Genomic DNA, 22,983 nt, shown 5'->3' on the forward strand with positions numbered 1-22,983 from the left:
GTCTGTTTTGCATTCAAGATAGACGGAGGAGGAGTGCCAGTTCATCTACTCATGATGAGACTTAAGTACAGAGGAACAAGTCAGCATACCTTGGAATGGACGATTATAGTACAGTCTAATCCGAGGTATGCTGACTTAAAAGTATCGTCACTATACTCACGTTGACATAAGTGGTTGAGGGCAAAACCAAAACAAGAATCTACTTGCACATGTACTTGAGAATTTGTCCAGAGACATAAGGACAATGTGTGATAAAATATTTTTCAACCAACAGTAGTTTGTTGACATTGTTATCCTCCTTTTGTGCATATTTTTGCAGCCAAGTAGTCGACCGTCAAAGAAGAAAGGATCTTTGGTCCCAATAGAGAAGATTTGAATGTAAATAGAAGTTGCTTTGCTGTTGCAATTTAGTTTGGCACAAGGAGAAATCTGCTTTTGCAAAAACACAAGCAATAACAATGCTTACTATGCTAAAACACAAGCTGACATGATGGTGGGCTAAAAAGTTCACAGCAATAAAGCTTAGTATGCGTTGAATGTAAACGTTTCCTCTAACTAACGCACATTAGATAAATAACTTGGGGCTTTGAGAAGATGTCCACTATTCATGCTGATATGGTGTTACGACTAAGGTTGTCTACCGGAAAGTTTTTCCTTCTCCAAAGAGGAAAGCTACAACTCCAGTGTAATCATCCATTACTGCGTCAACTACATGATCAAAGCCCTTTGCTCCTGTTTTTTTTCAAAGTATTATATCATTTAATTCCCTAAAGTCCCAACAGCCAGAGTAATAGCTTCTGTGCGCAAAAATTCAGCAAGCCCTTCTTCGAACATACACAGCCCTGATCAATTACATCCAATCTTCAAAATCGTTGATATATTGTATAGCCAGTTAAATAGTAAAAACATTTCTATATCGCTTTATGGGTAGGCTTTTGCCGTATAGTCGTCCCTCACCACAACGTATGTCAAATAAAGTGTTTTGGCTTCCTTATATCACAGAGATTATTTTATATTTTAAATTATTATTTTAGATCTTTTTCAGGCATTTGAGCAATTTTTCAAAAGAAGGGAACATTGAAAGAAAAAGAGGCACATTTCTATCAGCATGAATTGCTGCCATGCATACCCTGAAAGAAAATTTGGAAAATCAAGACTACATTTCCTGCAATTGGGTGCATTTCTACAGTACATTTTACCTTTTGATTTTTAATCTGATTTCCCAACCTCTTATGGCGGTCTTTTTCCACACCTACATGAAATGTTGCCTCTTTTTTTATGTGAGCAAAATCCGAGCATTCGGTGAAGCACATGTGAGCAACATCAGATGTGCACACTCATACCAGCAGCACACCTGTCCCAAACCTGACATCATAACAAGTGAATTGTCTTATAATAATCAAATGACAGTAGTCATTTCCATGAGATTATTTTCAAATGTAAGTGATTTAGCCCACATATAATGACAATAACAATGTTTTTAATGAGCTACAGTTTGTACTAGTATTGTATGTCTGGGTGGGGACACTCATTTTAAATTAATTTGTACCCCTTTCAGAGATCACATTTGGTTTCCTTGAAAACATTCATACGTTGCACAATGAGATAAAAGCACGGGATAAAGTGTGCATTCCTGTAATCTTTTGTCTGCAAAATATATATCTTTATTAGCAGCATAGTAAACTAGTAACAGCATTTCATGATCAATATCCCTATATTAACATTATTGATACATGACAGTAGAATAACCACACATCTAATTGGGGAATCATAGTGTAACAACCTGTCATTTATACTTTATGTGTGGTTAGAGTTGTTCGACTTTTTGTATGGCTGTAAACGCATCAGTGGTTAAGTGCCATGAGTGCGTGTGGTGGTGCAAGTGAGAGCGAGCGAGTGGCTGCTGTTGATATGACAAATGCCAAAGAGTTATTGTGGCCTAGTTTGTACGGCAGAAAATTACCAGTTTTGCTAAATAGAGGTTTTTTACTAATGTTTTTGGTGTTGTTACGGCCTACAAACGGTTTTCCACAATAAAGTGATCGATGGAATTCCTGGCGGTACTCCTTAAAGTGTCACAACAGAAGTTACAAAATTTTAATAGTGTTGACGAACATTGTTTTTATCAGTTGTGGCAGATTGTTGTCACCTGTCACTCAAAGTTGCATTGCAAAATCCTAAATAACGAATTGTTACGTGTTTATTTTGTTTAGGTTAGACTGGATTTTAGATAGGTTTGCTCTGCGTACCTTATAAAATGTAATGTCAATTTCAATACCATGCATGCAAAAAACTCAGAAAATGTTTCCCATTTGGAAACTTTATCCTGTGGCAATGGCCCCTCAGGTAATATACAGTGGGGCAAAAAAGTATTTAGTCAGCCACCGATTGTGCAAGTTCTCCCACTTAAAATGTTGACAGAGGGCTGTAATTTTCATCATAGGAACACTTCAACTGTGAGAGACGGAATGTGAAAAAAAGATCCAGGAATTCACATTGTAGGAATTTTAAAGAATTTATTTGTAAATTATGGTGGAAAATAAGTATTTGGTCAATAACAAAAATTCAACTCAATACTTTGTAATAAAACTTTTGTTGGCAATAACAGAGGTCAAACAATTACTATAGGTCTTTACCAGGTTTGCACACACAGTAGCTGGTATTTTGGCCCATTCCTCTATGCAGATATTCTCGAGAGCAGTGATGTTTTGGGGCTGTCGCCAAGCAACACAGACTTTCAACTCCCTCCACAGATTTTCTATGGGGTTGAGGTCTGGAGACTGGCTAGGCCACTCCAGGACTTTTAAATGCTTCTTACGGAGCCACTCCTTTGTTGCCCGGGCGGTGTGTTTGGGATCATTGTCATGCTGGAAGACCCAGCCACGTTTCATCTTCAAAGCTCTCACTAAAGAAAGGAGGTTCTGGCTCAAAATCTCACGATACATGGCCCCATTTATTCTTTCCTTGACACGGATCAGTCGTCCTGTCCCCTTAGCAGAAAAACAGCCCCAAAGCTATGGTGTTCTTGGGATGCAACTCACTATTCTTCTTCCTCCAAACATGACGAGATGAGTTTCATCTGACCACATGACATTCTCCCAATCCTCTGCTGTATCCTCCATGTGCTCTCTAGCAAAATTCAGACGGGCCTGGACATGCACTGGCTTAAGCAGGGGGACACGTCTGGCACTGCAGGATTTGATTCCCTGTCGGCGTAGTGTGTTACTGATGGTAACCTTTGTTACTTTGGTCCCAGCTCTCTGCAGGTCATTCAACAGGTCCCCCCGTATGGTTCTGGAATTTTTGCTCACCGTTCTCAAGATCATTTTGACCCCACGGGATGAGATCTTGCGTGGAGCCCCAGATCGAGGGAAATTATCAGTGGTCTTGTATGTCTTCCATTTTCTGGTAATTGCTCCCACAGTTGAGTTTTTCACACCAAGCTGCGTGCCTATTGTAGATACACTCTTCCCAGTCTGGTGCAGGTCTACAATTCTTTTCCTGATGTCCTTCGACAGCTTTTTGTTCTTGGCCATAGTGGAGTTTGGAGTCTGACTGTTTGAGGCTGTGGACAGGTGTATTTTATACAGATATTGAGTTCAAATAGGTTCCATTAATACAGGTAACCACTAGCGGAGGAAAGAAGAGCTTCTTAAAGAAGTTACAGGTCTGTGAGAGCCAAAGATCTTCCTTGTTTGAAGTGACCAAATACTTATTTCCACCATAACTTACAAATAAATTATTTAAAATTCCTACAATGTGAATTCCTGGATTTTTTTTCCCACATTCTGTCTCTCACAGTTGAAGTGTACCTATGATGAAAATTACAGACCTCTGTCATCATTTTAAGTGGGAGAACTTGCACAATCAGTGGCTGACTAATTACTTTTTTGCCCCACTGTACTTCCAATGTTGTGACCTATGTTACAATCTGTCACGTAAAAAATATACCTTCTTGCTAGCTGCCTACTCAGTGACCTAGTGGCTAGAGTGTCCGACCTGAGATCGGTAGGTTGTGCGTTCAAACCCCGGCCGAGTCATACCAAAGACTATAAAAATGGGGCCCATTACCTCCCTGTTTGGCACTCAGTATCAAGGGTTGGAATTGGGGGTTAAATCACCAAAAATGATTCCCGGGCGCGGCCACCGCTGCTGCTCACTACTCTCCTCACCACCCAGGGGGTGATCTAGGGTGATGGGTCAAATGCAGAGAATAATTTCACCACACCTACTGTGTGTGTGACAATCATTGGTACTTTAACTTCAACTTTACTTATAAAAACTGTAAACCTCCAAAAGGTTTGGAACCAACTGTGTTCAGATTGTCGTCATCCAAATATAAAGTCAACGTTGTGGCTCGGAGAGCAAACGGAGGTGACAACAAGTAAGCTAGCTATATAGTCAGCAAACTAGCGAGCTTGTTTTGGTACCCCTGATCGTCACCATGTCTTGAAACTCAGTGTGGCGTTTAGGCAAGAGGGACAGTGAATACTTGCGGCTGAGGCAAGCGTCAACAAATTTTGTTTGGACCACATTTTTATTTATATGCGTAAGTGATATTTTGACGCATAAATGATAATTTAAAAACGCGGATTTCCGCGTTTTTCCAGAAACTTCACGTGCCTGATTTTTGGACAAAATTAAGTCTTATGTATCAGTGCAATACTTGTGTTATTTTCTATTATGTTGTGGCAATCAACCAAACATTGTTACCAAGTAAGACTACTGTTTACAGGTTAACAGTAACTGACCATCTTCCCTGTCCTTGCTGAAGAGAGGCACCCCCAAAGCATAATGCTGCCACTGCCATATTTGAACGTGGTAATGGTGTGTTTAGAGTGATGTGCACTCTTGGTTCTTTGCCACACTAAACATTTAGCATTTTGGCAAACAAATACAATTTTGGTCTGGTCTGAACAAAGCTCATTCTTCCACTTGTTTGCTGTGTCGCCAACAAGGCTTCTGGTAAACATTTTCTGGTTTTCTTTGAAGAATGGCTTTCTTTTTGACACTCTTTCATAAAGACTACAATTGTGTAGTGCATGACGTATAGTTGTCCTGGGGAAAAATTCCCCCACCTGAGCTGTGGATATCTGCAGTTGGTTCAGAGTCAACATGTGCCTCTTGGCTACATCTTTGATTAGTGCTCTCCTTGTTGGGTCTGTAAGTTTCGGTGGATGGCCTTTTCTTGGTAGGTTTACAGTTTGGCCATAATCCTTCCATTTCCGGATGATAAATTGAAGAAAGTGTTGTGAGATGTTCAACATTTGGAAAATCTTTTAACAGCACATGCCTGCTTTAAATGTCACTGCAACTTTATTCCTGACCTGTCTGGTGTGTTCGTTGGACTTTATGATGCTGTTTGCTCCCCTATTTTGTTGATTAACCTCTGAGGCAGTCACAGAACAGCTATATTTGTACTGACATTAGAATACACACAAGTGGATATATTTTTTTTAGTATCAATCATCAGGCAACCTCTGAAGTAATTTGTTGCACTAAGAAGAATTGGGGCTGAATACTTTTACACACCGCACTTTTTTTATTTGTAAAAAATGTTTTGAGTCATGTTAAATTTTCTCTCAATTTCATAACTGTAAACAGTCGTGGTCAAAAGTTTACCGTATTTTTCGGACAATAAGTCGCGTTTTTTTTTGTAGTTTGGCCGGGGTGAGACTTGGCCAAAATATTTAAAAAAAATTTCAATAATAAAAATTTTTTTTTGTTTGTTTGTTTTGGCCAGGTCTTGGCTGGACTGTGGAGAAGACTGCGACTTATAGTCCAAAAAATACGGTACATACACTTGTAAAGAAAATAATGTCATGGCTGTTGTGAGTTTTCAATCATTTCTACAACTTTTTTTTGTGATAGAGTGATTGGAGCACATACTTATATTTATGAATTTATTATGGGTCTACTGAAAATGTGACCAAATCTGCTGGGTCAAAAGTATACATACAGCAATGTTAATATCTGGTTACATGTCCCTTGGCAAATTTCACTGCTAAAAGACGCTTTTTGTAGCCATCCACAACCTTCTGGTTGACTTTTTGACCACTCCTTTGTTGGTTTTCTGACATGGACTTGTTTCTTCAGCATCGTTCACATGTTCTCAATGGGGTTTAAGTCAGGATTTTGGGAAGGCCATTCTAAAACCCTAATTCTAGCCGGATTTAGCCATTCCTTTACCACTTTTGATGTGTGTTTGGGGTCATTGTCCTGTTGGTACAACCAACTGCGTCCAAGACCTAACCTTCGGGCTGATGATTTTAGGTTGTCCTGTAGAATTTGGAGGTAATCCTCCTTTTTCATTGTCAAATTTACTCTCTTTAAAACACCAGTTCCATTGGCAGCAAAATAGGCCCAGAGCATAATACTGCCACCTCCATGCTTGAGAGTAGGGTGGTGTTCCTGGGATTAAAGGCCTCACTTTTTCTCCTCCAAACATATTGCTGGGTATTGTGGCCAAACAGCTAAATTTATGTTTCATCTGACCACATAACTTTCCTCCAGAAGGTCTTATCTTTGTCCATGTGATCAACAGCAGACTTAAGACGAGCCTTAAGGTGTCGCTTCTGGAGCAAGGGCTTCCTTCTTGCATGGTAGCCTCTCAGTCAATGGCGATGCAAAACACGCTTGACTGTGGACACTGACACCTGTGTTCCAGCAGCTTCTGATTCATTGCAGACCTGCTTTTTGATGGGTCTCGGTTGACTTTTGATCATCCTGACCAATTTTCTCTCAGCAGTAGGTGATAGCTTGTATTTTCTTCCTGATCGTGGCAGTGACAAAACTGTGCCATGCACTTTATACTTACGAACAATTGTCTGCACAGTTGCTCTTAGGGCCATTAAACTGTTTTGAAATGGCTCCAAGTGACTTTCCTGTCAATGGTTTGTTTTTTTCGATCTGTGCTGAGTTGCTTTGACTTTCCCATTGTCGCATTTGTAACCGAGTCTAATGACTTCATCACATGAGCCTTATTTAAAGGGGCTCAGAGAAGTCAACACGTGTCGTCAATCATAATCACTCACATGAAGTTAAGAGGCCATGCCATGAAGCCAATTTGATTTGATTTTAAATTTTTTACATCACCAAAATTGATAATGTATGTTGCTGTATGTATACTTTTGACCCAGCAGATTTGGTCACATTTTCAGTAGACCCATCATAAATTCATAAAATAACCAAAATTCATGAATGTTTTGTGACAAATAAGTATGTGCTCCAATCACTCTATCACAAAAAAATAAGAGTTGTAGAAATTATTGGAACTCAAGACAGCCATGACATGTCCTTCACAAGTGTATCTAAACTTTCGACCACGACTGTACCACTTTGTGTTGTTCTTTCACATTAAATTTCAATAAAATCGACTTATGTTTGTGGTAGTATTGTGACAAAATATCAAAAAGTTCAAAGGGCAAAGTGCTGTATTTCAGAAAATATATGCAAGCCTAAAAAAAAAAAATCATTCTTCTCAGTGTATTCTGTATTCTATTCTTTAATGTCGGTAGCAGTTGAGACACATTCTGATTTTTGGGGACAAAAATTGTGCTTGTCACTTCCAAAAAGAGCCTAAAAACATGTTTATACACAAAATGCTTCAATGACAGCTTCATACTTACTTTGGGTACAACTTTTTTAGGCAATTCAGTCCAAAAATCACAATATGCTCAGGGATGAATTATGTCCTAATGTTTTCATACCAAATCTTCCTGGCAGTGTTTTGTCTCCACAGAATGATAGGGCAAAAAAGTGCAGTTCCCCTTTAAGCATTCATACATCGTGTAGAGCAGGCAAAATTAGATTTACCTGGCGTTAGCTGGCACAGGATCAACAAGCATCACCATGAAGCGGAAGAAAAGAGAACCTTTCCATTTCACAAACTGCTCCTAAAAATACACAGAAAAAAAGCCAATTGGAGAAAAACATGACACGACAGTGTATTACAGTTAGATAGGGTGTCAAAATTGTTTATAATTTCGAATCAATTGCGATTTTTATTTGTAAAGATTCTTAATCGATTAAAAAATTCAAAAATCGATTATTTTATTTTATTATTTTTTAATCTGTCCTCAGGCATGCCATATTGATGATGCATATGCCTATATCAGCTGTACGTATTTACTTTACAAAAGAGAAGTGTGAAATACTTCTCCTTTGCCCTATTTGTATTTGACTTTATTAAATGTTTACGTACATTTTTATTAGACAATAAGAGTTTTATTTTAAATAATATAGAAATGTATCAGAGCTATTATCCATTTTATGGAGGAATGTAGTAGATCATAGAACTGGCACCCAATATTATTAAAATAGTATGGATTTTGAATTGAGAATCGTACTGAATCATATATCGATTCTGAAACGAATTGTTACCCCCATTGATTCACAGCCCTAACAGTTAGGCTGGACGATTATGGCAAAAATAATAATCACAATTATTTTTGATTGATATTGAAATCACGATAATTTAGCAATCTGAAAATATGAGTATTTATTGTACCACCAAAACTCAACTTTAAATGTAATTTCAAAACATATCTGGATACAAATTAGTAACAAATGAACCAAAATAATAACAGTAACAACAACACATTTAAATAACAATAGCAATTTGAAAAAATAGATTAAGACCATCCAACTATCCATCCATCCATTCATCCATCCATTTTTACCACTTGTCCCGTTCGGGTCAATCAGTTTAAAATTGTATAATATAAATATTTATTATATATTTTTTAAATGTTTACCCTTTATACTTATTTTACCATCATAGGGTGTGTGCTTTCGGTTTCGTATACAAACTTTAATAAAGTTATCTTTAATTAAATGCCAAAATCCACACATTTATTGATTAATACATTTATGAACAATTATAATGAGTATTTTAAGTCAAAGCATTACAATTGCGTAAAAGTATCAAGTACTTAAACTGCAGGCTGTCTCTACTGCACTTCACACAGTCCTCACCCACCTGGAGCAGCCAAACACATACGTAAAGATGCTCTTTGTGGACTTTAGCAGTGCATTCAACACTGATCCCCCAAAACTTGTCAAAAAAAACTCTCCAATCTTGGACTCCCCACCACACTCTGTAGATGGACTATGAACTTCTTGACCAACGGCCTCCGAATGTCAAGTTGGGGAACCTGACATCCGACACCATAATCCTGAGCTCAGGCACACCATCGCAAGGCTGTGTGCTCAGTCCAGTCATCTCAATTGAGAGAAGTGAGGGACAGCAGAGCTCATACTCCAACAGGCTCCTCCAGCTTCATTCCAACATTGTTTTTCATCAAGAACTCCTTCATTCCGTACTCCATCCAGCTGTATAATCACTCGCCATATATATATAGCACTTTTCTATTATTAGATACTCAAAGCGCTCACAACGAAGGAGTACCCATCATAGTAAGCTAACTTTGGAGCCACAGCAGCCCTGGGGTAGAGTGATGTAAGCGTGGCTGCCAGTTTGTGCCAACGGCCCATCCGACCACCAATCATTCATTCATCAAGGGTGAATGAATGGGGCAAAGGTGTCAAGAGGCGATTTGGGTGTCAAGAGGCGAATAGCGAACCTATAACCCTCAGGTTTCTGGGACGGCCGCTCTACCCACTACACCATGCCACCCCTAGATGATATCTGTCCATTACTTGACCGCTTCTAAGTTAGCAACCTCTCTTTGTTTATAGTGTATATGTTCTGTTGGATCTACTCTCTATTTCATGCTGCCCTTTTTTTTTTTTATGCAGCTGTTACATATACTGTGGTATTGTACATGGTAATTGTTATATATTTTATATATTAAATAAACACTATTTCATAATACAATATATCAGTATATGTTGTATACTGTGTATATAATATGTAATCATTACATACATGTTATATTTTATATGGCTAGTACGGTACATTTTTAGTCTGCTTTATACCTGCATTATCCTTTCCATTCTTTGTAACTGAGCTACAGTGTGGATTAATTTCCCTTGTGGATCAATGACGTTTGTCTAAGTCTAGAGCCACACTCTTCACCCAAAACTTCCCCCATCCACTTCTCCAACACCATAGTGAAATTTGCAGACGACACTACAGTGGTAGGCGTAATTGTTGACAACAATGAGACCTTTTACAGACAGGAGGTCCAACACCTGGTGGAGTGGTGCTCAGACAATGACCTGGTTCTTAATACCATCAAAACAAAACAAAAGGTCATCATACACTTCAGGAGGACCCGGAGAACAACAAAATCTAGACCAGGTTTTCTACAATTATTAGCAAATTTAATTTAAGGTTTTTAATGCCAATTTTAATACCACTTAAAAAAAATTCCCACATCCGACCCCATACGGTTATTATATATAGCCAAAAGCTTACAATGGCCTGTCTACACACAATTTAAAGCATTTGACAATAATCTTGAATAATTGAAAAGTTAACTGTTACTATCGAGTGAATTAGAATTGGCTCACAAGACCGTTTCACCTGAGAATGTTTTATTTTTTTTCTGTAGTATCATCCGGTGTCCTGACTTTGTGCACTAGTCACAGACAAAAGTCAATTAAAAGGTTTCGTTTGTCAATCATCACCCTGTACCTTCAATCAAAACCGCACTTAAGCCCTCTATATGAACATCCAATTCTGAAAAAGTGGATCAATATAATTTATTAAGAATATTTTTATATTTATTTTATCTCTTTAAAACATAATGTAAAAAATGCAAATTCTCAAAAAAAAAAATATGCCCTATAACAGTCACAAACTGGAGGATACGTTTTTAATCAGTATACAATTGTTAAAAATAGTTAAGATGTTTTATATAATAATAAATGAACATCATACTAGGAAAGAGAATGATGCATGAGTTCTGGAAAGGATGATTGATTTAAACATTTTAGAAAAATACATGTCATTCAATAATATTTGGAAAAATGCCAATAAGACCCACTAAAAATGAAGTAAATTTAAACTTTTTGCATAGATTACAACACCTTCGCGGTTGTTTAAAATGGTTACATTAAATAGCAAGTTATGTATAAAATTTTCAGGCAGCTGAAGGAACTCTTATTCATTTACTGAGAATAAAAGAGTTGTGGTCTGTTGTAAGAATTGTCTTGTTTGTCCATCATAATCCACGGTAAGTAACGTGAGGTGCTTGAGTGACAAGAGTTGCTAATGTTAGCCAAGTTAGCTAAGGTGTGTTGAACTGGCCACTGAAATAAATGAATTGTGTATGAAACAAGCTCAGTTTCCTCATTAACATGACATGGAGTCAGCGTTAAGGACTACACACCTACAGTCACCAAAGAATGTTAAAGTTAAAGTTAAAGTACCAATGATTGCAGGTATGTGATTTGACCACAATGAAAAAGACAAAAAAAATTTCCGGGGGTCTGGGGTACGAGGTGCCCTGGTGGGGGGACAAGGGGGGTTTGCCCCCCGAAGCTCCTGGTTTTTCACCAATTTAACAAGCTAAAATTAACAAAGACAGCACCATTTGAAGAAACTATTTTAGTGTTTAAAGACATGAAAACATCATTAATAGAACATACATACACCAATTATCCTAATGAATCACTGAATATGGTTCAGTCCCAACAGTATTTAGTCACTAATATTTACATCTTGTGTTCATTTCACATCCACAGGTGTCACATTGATCAGTGTTATTATCTACAGTTTATTTACAGTATTACCACATTACTTCAGTTCACTTCACACATTTACTTGCTCGGAGAGCCCTAACATGAGCTTTCCCTAACATGAGACTACATAAGAACTTATTACAAAATAGTATTATATGCAAGTTTATTTCAAATAAATTGTTAACTGGAATCAATAATGCGACTCTTTGAATTTCTGTAATTTCATAATATATTTTCACGTGGCTTTTTATTTTTACAAAAACCCTTTTATATTTCGCAAAGCAATAATTGGTTAATATTTAAAACAAACTAAAATATTTTTCAGCTTACCCCATTATTAACTACCCTGTCTGCAACTGAAGTGGGTTGTTTGGGATCTTTCCTCTTGATGTCTACGGTAGTTGTCGATGTAAACAAAGGATGAAGTCCATAAGGTTTGCTCACTTTCGGTTGACATCTAAAAGTACCAGCTAGTGAAAAGTTTTTTTTCCTTGCTTCAAGTTGTGTCATATGTTTTTGGCGTTTCGCATGTACTTCCAAAGCCTTGAAACCTCGTGATCCATAGTCAATATTATCATGACACCACATGCACAAAACTTTTCCAGGACGATTGATTTTTCGAATAAAATCGCCGAACAAAGTCGTAACTTCCTTCCTTCTTCCCTATCAGTGATTTCCCTTTTCATCCGGTCCCATCGAAACTTATTTTTGACATGTTTATCAATTTCTTTTACTTGTGAAGCGTCCTTTTTTCTCGAGAACCGACATCGTTTACATTTGGAAAATGGCGGATAAATGTCATCATTCATAACAGATGTCCTGATTGGTCACAAGGAACATATCGACCAATCAACTATGGCGTAATATAAGTTATGTCATGCCGTAGTTGATTGGTCGATATGTTCGATCATTTTTTTTTTCCCCCCCAAGATTAAAAAAGACGGAATTCCGACTTTAGACAGAAAAATTACATGCCTGGATTGTCACACACACACTAGGTGTGGTGAAATTTGTCCTCTGCATTTGATCCATCACCTTGATCACCCCATGGGAGGTGGGCAGTGGGCAGCAGCGGTGCCGCGCCCGGGAATCCGGGCATCCTGACCAGATGCCCAAACCACCTCATCTGCCTCCTCTTAATGTGGAGGAGCAGTGGCTTTACTTTGAGCTCCTCACCCTATCTCTAAGGGAGAGCCCCGCCACCCGGCGGAGGAAACTTATTTCGGCCGCTTGTACCCGTGATTTTGTCCTTTCGGTCATAACCCAAATCTCATGATCATAGGTGAGGATGGGAATGTAGATCGACCGGTAAATTGAGAGCTTTGCCTTCCACCTCAGCTCCTTCTTCACCACAACGGATCGATACAGCGTCCGCATTACTGAAGACGCTGCACCGATCCGTCTGTTGGTCTCACGATCCACTCTTCCCTCACTCGTGAACAAGACTCCGATGTACTTGAACTCCTCCACTTGGGGCAGGGTCTCCTCCCGAATCCGCAGATGGCACTCCACCCTTTTCCGGGCGAGAACCACGGACTCTGACTTGGAGGTGCTGATTCTCATTCCAGTCGCCTCACACTCGGCTGCGAACCGATCCAGTGAGAGCTGTAGATCCTGGCCTGATGAAGCCATCAGAACCACATCATCTGCAAAAAGCAGAGACCTAATATTGCAGCCACCAAACCAGATCCCCTCAACGCCTTGACTGTGTCTAGAAATTCTGTCTATAAAAGTTATGAACAGAATCTATGACAAAGGGCAGCCTTGGCGGAGTCTAACCCTCACTGGAAACGTGTCCAACTTACTGTTGTTACCAACATGAGTGTTGAATTTCCCCAGTATGACAAGGGAATCACCCGGTGGAGCACTTTCCAGTACTCCCTCGAGACTACCCAAAAATTGTGGGTACTCTGAACTGCTGTTTGGTGCACAAGCACAAACAACAGTCAGGACACGTCCCCTTACCCGAAGGCGGAGGGAGGCTACCCTCTCGTCCACTGGGTTGAACTCCAACGTGCAGGCTTTGAGCCGGGGGGCAACAAGAATTGCCACCCCAGTCCGTCGCCTCTCACTGCCGGCAACGCCAGAGTGGAAGATAGTCCAGCCCCTCTGGAGAGAACTGGTTCCAGAGCCCTTGCTGTGCGTTGAAGTGAGTCTAGCATTTAGACATAATTAAAGTTGCCTACTGCCTGCACATTTACCTTTGATCTTGTCAAGATAAATTAGGAGAACATCTGTTAAATTATTTCTTAACCTGACATTGCTTTCCTCTATTTGTGCAACATTTAACAGGGTGCACATAGTTTGTTGTGAAAAGGGATGAAAGAACAGCAGAGCAAAGGATGTTTGGCTTTCTACTGAAGCTTTGAAGCTAAGTGGAAGTTCCTTTTTCATCCTCCCATGCTTCTTACTTTGTTTTTATTGATTTTCACAAAGACACAAATCTGCTTTTACATAATCATCATTATAGTTCACTAGTTAACAACTACATCACATGTTGACATACACTGAACGACTTAACAGAAATGACCCCTTTGGATTCTAAATATTATGTTGATGCATGCCGATGTCAGCTTAAAGCTGTATGTCATGAATAGGTACAAGTTCCAACGAACTGCAATCTGCCCTCTTTCTAATCCAATGTATGCCCCACTAATACACGATCTTCAATAACGTTATGTTACACAAGCAGTGTTTGGAAAAGTGTATTATTAGCATAAATAACTTCATTCGTAAAAAGCTATTTTGCCTATGTGCACATCAACACCACTGTGATTGACAGCTACAAACACTCATTTTATTCTTCCCAAACGGCAATGTTTTCATATATTATACATACTTATACGTGCAAAAAAAATAAGACATTTTATATTTAGAACCATAGCCCAAATTTTTGGGTGTAAAAAAATGTGTAAAGGTTTTAGGTAGCCGATACCGATCACCACGTGTATTAGCTGTAATTGTTTTTATTCATCCATGGTGAGTGCTATTGACAGTAACAATATCAACACACTATTTAAAGTAGTTCCTTTATTCATTTTATTTAATGCAGTTGTTTGATCAAAACAAAATCAATAGTACACAATAACTAAACAAAAGTCAAAACTATGATCTACTACTCTTTTAAATCCTTTGGATTTTGCTCTCCTTATGTGTCCAGGGAATTAGTCCTTGAAATTGTAAACAACAAAAACGACAAAAAAATTATTTTGAAAAGAAGAAAAAAAATCTAGCTAATCACTTTAGCATTGATCATATACTGATGCCAGCCTTGGAATCGACACCACCAATTTATGGATCAATTCGTCGTTCCATTACATGTACGCCTGGCCACAACACACTCCAACAAAGCACAACAGTTCTTCACAGTGTACAGTATTATACTCTCTCAATACTTTTAATAATCTATTTTAGGGATGAGAGGTATGGCCCTAAATCTATGTTGCGATTTACTGTACACATGCCCATAACTACCATTCAGGACACCGAGTTCATATCCTTTTAATTTTTTTCAAGTGACAAAAAGAAGATAATACGACTAAGGGCAATTTTTTTTACTTTGTGTAGGTCATTGTGTGCACTGTACATCATCACCATGCGGTAGATCATCCTTTTTCAACATAAGCTCTTTGGTCATGCGCAGCCAGCTACAAATCCAGACAACAATGTAAACTAATTAAGTCCACTTTCACTTTAAACATCATCCAATACGAAATGTGCTGTCAACATAACATTAACAATAAATTACACTGACGTTACGAATGTTGATTTTACATGAATACATCTGATGTGAGAAGCTGTTGGTAAAACACTGTTGTCATATCAGTGAGGTTCTGTTCACAGAGGACAAGCCCGCCCCGCTCTAATCGCAGAACACACACTGTGCGTATGGCTTCTCCATCCGTGGGAGGCCCGTTTTGCATAAAAAAACACATGTCAAATGCATACTATTGGATGACAAGATGCTTCATATAGGATTTTACGAAAAATGCATTCCTATCAACGTCATGCTCTATCACTGATAAGAATTTCCCCTTGAGCTTTTGATAAGATGCAAACTGATGAATATGAATTATCTTATAAGAATTCATATTTTTGCAGAGCGTCTGCAGATTTGGTTAAGTGTGTGTTAAACTCAACCCACCTGGAGGAGGTTGGTCAACATGATGAGAGTCTGCTCCCTGATGATTGGGTCATTGTCTCGAAGGCAGGCAGAGATGTTGGGTATATAATGATCGACTTTGTTTGTGTATCGAACACATAGATCACACATGATCACCACCACGTTGTTGCGTAAAGCCACTTCTGTACCGACCTCCAGCTCCCTGGCCCACACGGGAAGGTACTTCTGTACCAGGTCCTCATGCTGCAGACACAGCTTACCTGATCCATCAGATAGAGAGAATAATATAAAGCAATCCCACTTACTCCTTGTTGTAAGAAAGAACAGGTCTATCTGAATAAGAGCGGTTGTTTACCCAAAGTGATGACGCCATGTGCTCGGACTCTGGTAGGCAGAGAGTTTGCTTTGAATTGAGACAGAGGTACTGAATTTGGCAGCTCATCCAGGTCTGTCAGTGATAAAAGAGTAGACAATGTGTTAGCTGTCGACTGTATTGTTACAGTTTTAACAATATTACTAAAAAACGTTTATATATATATATATATATATATATATATATATATATATATATATATATATATATATATATATAAACAAACAAACCCCGTTTCTATATAAGTTGGGAAATTGTGTTAGATGTAAATATAAACGGAATACAATGATTTGCAAATCCTTTTCAACCTATATTCAGTTGAGTGCATTACAAAGACAAGATATTTGATGTTTAAGCTCATAAACGTAATTTTTTTTTGCAAATAATAATTAACTTAGAATTTCATGGCTGCACCACGTGCCAAAGTAGTTGGGGAAGGGCATGTTCACCACTGTGTTACATCACCTTTTCTTTTGACAACACTCGATAAACGTTTGGGAACTGAGGAAACTATTTGTTGAAGCCTTGAAAGTGGAATTCTTTACCATTCTTGTTTTATGTAGAGCTTCAGTCTTTCAACAGTACGGGGTCTCCGCCGTCGTATTTTACGCTTCATAAGGCGCCACACATTTTCGATAGGAGACAGGTCTGGACTACAGGCAGGCCAGGAAAGTACCCGCAATCTTTTACTACAAAGCCACGCTGTTGGAACACGTGGCTTGCCATTGTCTTGCTGAAATAAGCAGGGACGTCCATGATAACGTTGCTTGGATGACAACATATGTTGCTCCCAAACCTGTATGGACCTTTCAGCATTAATGGTGCCTTCACAGATGTGTAAGTTACCCATGCCTTGGGCACTAATACACCCCCACGCCATCACAGATGCTGGCTTTTCAGCTTTGTGCCTATAACAATCCGAATGGTTATTTTCCTCTTTGTTCTGGAGGACACAACGTCCTCTGTTTCCAAATATGATTTGAAATGTGGACTCGTTAGACCACAGAACACTTTTCCACTTTGCATCAGTCCATCTTAGATGAGCTCGGGCCCAGCAAAGCCGGAGGCGTTTCAGGGGGTTGTTGATAAATGGGTTTGGTTTTGCATAATAGAGTTGTAACTTGCACTTACAGATGTAGCGACCAACTGTAGTTACTGACAGTGGTTTTATGAAGTGTTCCTGAGCCCATGTGGTGATATCCTTTAAACACTGATGTGGGTTTTTGATGCAGTACCGCCTGAGGGACCTAAGGTCTGTAATATCATCGCTTACGTGCAGTGATTTCTCCAGATTCTCTGAACCTTTTGATGATTTTACGGACCGTAGATGGTAAAATCCCTAAATTCCTTGCAATAGCTTGTTTAGAAATGTTGTTCTAAAACGGTATGACAATTTGCTTACAAAGTGGTGACCCTCACCCCATCCTTGATTGTGAATTACTTAGCATTTTATGGAAGCTGCTTTTATACCCAATCATGGCATCCAACTGTTCCCAATTAGCCTGCAGACCTGTAGGATGTTCCATATAAGTGTTTAATGAGCATTCCTCAACTTTATCAGTATGTATTGCCACCTTTCCCAACTTCTTTGTCATGTGTCCCTGGCATCAAATTCTAAAGTTAATGATTATTTGCAAAAAAAAAAATGTTTATCAGTTTGAAAATCAAATATGTTGTCTTTGTAGCCTATTCAACTGAATATGGGTTGACAATGATTTGCAAATGATTTTATTCCGTTTATATTTACATTTAACACTATTTACCAACTCATATGGAAACGGGGTTTGTATATAAATATATTCAGAAATTACTTCTCTTGTGATCTGACAATATTATAAAAATAGCAGCCGGGAGGTTGTCATTGGGGGACAGAGTGCACCTCTTACATAATGGTACAGGAAACAGTGATTGAGTACCGTTAGACAGCAAAATAAACTCTGCCATGTGTCTACGTCACAGAAAAATCTCTCAAATACCTGGTAGCTTGTCAGAATGTGTGGTGACAACAGATTCGACCAGCAAAACCACCCTTTTGGACACTCTGGCAGGACAGTTTAGAGATGCAACTCCCAGGGTGTGGAGGTATCTTACCTAGAAGACACAAATTAGTTATACCACAAGCACTGTTTAAACTAGTGACACACACACAAACAATCTATTAAAATACAGTAACAATGTATGTTTAATTCACTTGAACTATATTTACTACACTTGACTGACACCATTGACCAAAAATGATACCGTTGATTAAGAAGGTGTTTTGTTTTAAAATACAAGCCAAAGCAAGTCATTCTCACCATTAGCTCCTCATTGATGTTCTGTGCTCCACTTTCATTCAGTATGATGCTGGCGAGATAAACCTCACAAAGTGACACAAGCTCACCACAGTGATGATCGAGGAAAGCCTGAGAAAGGAAATATCAGTGGTGGATTAATAACATGAATATCCTGATAAAACTTACAAACTTCTGATACCAAACCAATTGGAGCCTTTTGTATTCGCAGATACCAAAATTGATCCAATAAGATATCAACAAAAATCAGAAGTATTTTATTTTATTGTTACAAAATGTTTGATGTATTGAAATAACATAGATCTACAGCACAATGGTAGGTATGAATACCCTAACCCAGTGGTTCTTAACCTTTTTTCAGTGATGTACCCCCTGTTAATTCAAGTACCCCCTAATCAGAGCAAAGCATTTTTGGTTGAAAAAAAGAAATGAAGTAAAATACAGCACTACGTCATCAGTTTCTGATTTAATAATTTGTATAACAGTGCAAAAGATTGCTAATTTGTAGTGGTCTTATTTGAACTATTTGGAAAAAAAATATATAAAAATAACTAAAACCTTGTTGAAAAATAAACAAGTGATTTAATTATAAATAAAGATTTCTACACATTGAAGTAATCATCAACTTAAAGTGCCCTCTTTAGGGATTGTAATAGAGATCCATCTGGATTCATGAACTTAATTCTTAACATTTCTTCACATAAAAAGAAATCTTTAACATCAATATTTATGGAACATGTCCATAAAAAAATCTAGCTGTCAACACTGAATATTGCATTGTTGGATTTCTTTTCAAAGTTTATGAACCTACATTCATATTGTGTTGAAGTGTTATTCAATTAATATATTTATAAGGGATTTTTGAATTGTTGCTATTTTACAATATTTTGAAAAAATCTCACATACCCCTTGGCATACCTTGAAGTACCCCCAGAGGTACGCGTACCCCCATTTGAGAACCACTGCCCTAACCCATTTATTAACTGGAATGGCCTTTTTCTGTCTTTAATTTGGAGTGGTAATTTGTATTTGGCGACACCTAATGGTCAAAATAGTGCCCTATAATGCAAAACTAAATGTTCTTACCTATTGGTACCTAGAAATGGGAATTGAAAACCGGTTCTTGCTGAGAACCAGCTACCCAGGGTTTTCATTCCTGGGAATCATTTGACAGATTTATGATCAACACCTGTAGGCACGTGTGACGTCATCACGCACGGCGCTGATCAATAATACAAATATTAGATGTATTCGTGAGACAGAAGAAAACAGAGCAACTTGAAATACTTGCAAAGTAGAATTTGTAGCAACATGAGAAAATACTAGCAGAAACTATAGTAGACACAGCCTGTAATAACGTTAAATGAATGACGCATTTTCTATCACCTCTGAAACGGAAGCGAAGCACCAAAAGCAGCGGCAGCAAAATCAACAAGTCGTCTGATGTTATTGCAGGTAACAAACAAACTAACACTGTCCATTTTGCTAAAACATGCAATTATTAACTGTAAACAAAATAAAAAATGTTTGTAATGCAACACATGACGAGATGGTGTCTGACCGACAGTTTACAGGCCACCTTCCTAAGAGGTGTTCTCCACAACCGGAGACACCGTGATTAGTCAGAAATATTGCATATGCTTCCTAAAAAGGCATAGATGCCAAATTGTTTTCAAAATATTGGTTAATTTTCAGAGTTGATGGTTAAAAAAATTTGCCCTGTGTCCAGTTCTACTTGACTTAACTTGCTTTTGTATTTGTCTTTGACTGACATAGTTGTACTTACTTTTGACGCTCAGCATATATACTGTACATGTATCTTTTTAATTTTGTTTAAATACTTTTTATTTTGATTTGAAAAATGTTGCATATGCTACTTAACATTTTTGTGTAACTGTCATTTGTCACAAAATAATTTGTTTTATTTTGTTATTACTACAGCACAGAATTTATTGTATTATATTACGGTTATTTTCAAAACTAAATATTTTTTTTTGGTCACGCCATCAAGGCTGTGGGTCTTTTAAGAGCTTACTAATGTGTTTGTAAACTCATATTTTTTTTTAACAAAACAAAGTTGATGCTAACGTCTCACGTCGCTCACTAACTGAAACAGAAATAGAAATGAGTGTACTTGGACATGGTCTAAATTTCTTTATCACACCAAACAATGTGACAAAACCAGATTTTGTTTTAGCTACAGAACTGGCATGTCATCCAATTACAGAACAGGGGCAGAAGGTGGAGCTACCCAACACAGCTGCAGGGATATTAAAAATGGCAAAACTCCCACGGAGCAACACCACAAAAAAACTATCATTACACTCAAAAATTATTAAACCATCACCATCATACCAGTTAACAAAGAAATAACTGCAGTAATAGTTGACACAGATGCATATGAAAAAACAAATAGAAACAATGTTGAAAGATAACACATATGAGATAGTAAAAAAATATCCCACAGAAGAAAATACAAACCCTGTTTCCATATGAGTTGGGAAATTGTATTAGATGTAAATATAAACGGAATACAATGATTTGCAAATCATTTTCTACCCATATTCAATTGAATGCAATACAAACACAAGATATTTGATGTTCAAACTCATAAACTTTATTTTTTTTTTGCATATAATAATTAACTTAAAATTTTATGGCTGCAACAGGTGCCAAAGTAGTTGGGGAAGGGCATGTTCACCACTGTGTTACATCACCTTTTCTTTTAACAACACGCAAACGTTTGGGAACTGAGAAAACCAATTGTTGAAGCTTTGAAAGTGGAATTCTTTCCCATTCTTGTTTTATGTAGAGCTTCAAAATTTCAACAGCCCGGGGTCTCCGCTGTCATTTTTTTACGCTTCATAAGGCGCCACACATTTTCGATGGGAGACAGGTCTGGACTGCAGGCGGGCCAGGAAAGTACCCGCACTCTTTTACTATGAAGCCACGCTGTTGCAACACGTGGCTTGGAATTGTCTTACTGAAATAAGAAGGGGCGTCCATGATAACATTGCTTGGATGACAACATATTTTGCTCCAAAACCTGTATGGACCATTCAGCATTAATGGTGCCTTCACAGATGTGTAAGTTACCCATGCCTTGGGCACTAATACACCACCATACAATCACAGATGATGGCTTTTGAACTTTGCGCCTATCACAATCCGAATGGTTATTTTCCTCTTTGTTCTGGAGGACACCACGACCTCTGTTTCCAAATATAAATTAAAATGCGGACTCGTCAGACCACAGAACACCTTTCCACTTTGCATCAGTCCATCTTAGGTGAGCTCGGGCCCAGCCAAGCCGGCGGCGTTTCAGGATATTGTTGATAAATGGGTTTGGCTTTGCATAGTAGAGTTTTAACTTGCACTTACAGATGTAGCGACCAACTGTAGTTACTGACAGTGGTTTTATAAAGTGTTCCTGAGCCCATGAGGTGACATCCTTTACACACTGATGTCAGTTTTTGATGCAGTACCGCCTGAGGGATCTAAGGTCCATAATATCATCGCTTACGTGCAGTGATTTCTCCAGATTCTCTGAACCTTTTGATGATTTTACAGGCTGTGGATGGTAAAATCCCTAAATTCCTTGTAATAGCTCGTTAAGAAATGTTGTTCTAAAACTGTTCGACAATTTGCTTGCAAAGTGGTGACCCTCGCCCCATCCTTGTTTGTGAATTACTAAGCATTTCAGGGAAGCTGTTTTTATACCCAATCATGGCACCCAACTGTTCCCAATTAGCCTGCACACCTGTGGTATGTTCCATATAAGTGTTTGATGAGCATTCCTTAACTTTATCAGTATTTATTGCCACCTTTCCAAACTTCTTTGTCACGTGTTGCTGGCATCAAATTCTAAAGTTAATGATTATTTGCAAAAAAAAAAAAAAGTTTATCAGTTTGAACATAAATTATGTTGTCTTTGTAACCTATTCAACTGAATATGGGTTGAAAAGGATTTGCAAATCATTGTATTCTGTTTATATTTACATTTAACACAATTTCCCAACTCATATGGAAACGGGGTTTGTAAAAAAAATGCTCAAGACTCTTGTCAAACTAGTAGTCAAAAGCAAAAAAATGATTGATCAAAATTAATTTTTAATACCCACAGCAAATGTCACCCCAAGAATATATGGTACCCCCAAAATTTACAAACAAGATACCCTACTACGCCCAATAGTAGACAGTATAGGTTATGTTATATTTAATTTATAAAAGTACTCCTTGAAATAATAAAACTTCTCCTTGGCCTCACAGAATACCACTGTAAAAATTCAAAACAACCTGCACAAGATCTCAACGCAATAAAATGGGAAACAGATGAAATGTTAATTTCACTTGACGTTATTTCATCATTTACCAAAACCCCAGTATATGTGACCCTGCACATTGTCAATAAACGCATAACAAAAGACAGGACTCTAAAAACAAGAACAAACCTCACACCTGAAGACATACACATTTTACTCAATTTTGTTGCAAAATACACATATCTTCAATTGGGGCTGGGCGATATATCCCGGGTTTGTCTC

At 38.1% G+C, this 22,983-nt stretch overlaps 1 protein-coding gene across 1 annotated transcript in view; it reads right to left on the bottom strand.

Moving 5' to 3' along the window:
* Positions 1-22,983, bottom strand: part of ncapd3 (non-SMC condensin II complex, subunit D3) — a 97,131-nt gene that overhangs the window by 37,754 nt on the left and 36,394 nt on the right. Inside the window, exons 20-24 of the mRNA XM_061911059.1 lie at positions 18,443-18,550; positions 18,122-18,236; positions 16,128-16,220; positions 15,794-16,032; positions 7,816-7,895 (exon numbers count right to left, since the gene is read on the bottom strand). Coding sequence (XP_061767043.1) covers positions 7,816-7,895; positions 15,794-16,032; positions 16,128-16,220; positions 18,122-18,236; positions 18,443-18,550 — 635 coding nt within the window. The remainder of the gene's footprint in view (positions 1-7,815; positions 7,896-15,793; positions 16,033-16,127; positions 16,221-18,121; positions 18,237-18,442; positions 18,551-22,983) is intronic.

Source organism: Nerophis ophidion, linkage group LG09, assembly GCF_033978795.1.
Source record: "Nerophis ophidion isolate RoL-2023_Sa linkage group LG09, RoL_Noph_v1.0, whole genome shotgun sequence".
In the NCBI taxonomy this organism is placed as follows: Eukaryota; Metazoa; Chordata; class Actinopteri; order Syngnathiformes; family Syngnathidae; genus Nerophis; species Nerophis ophidion.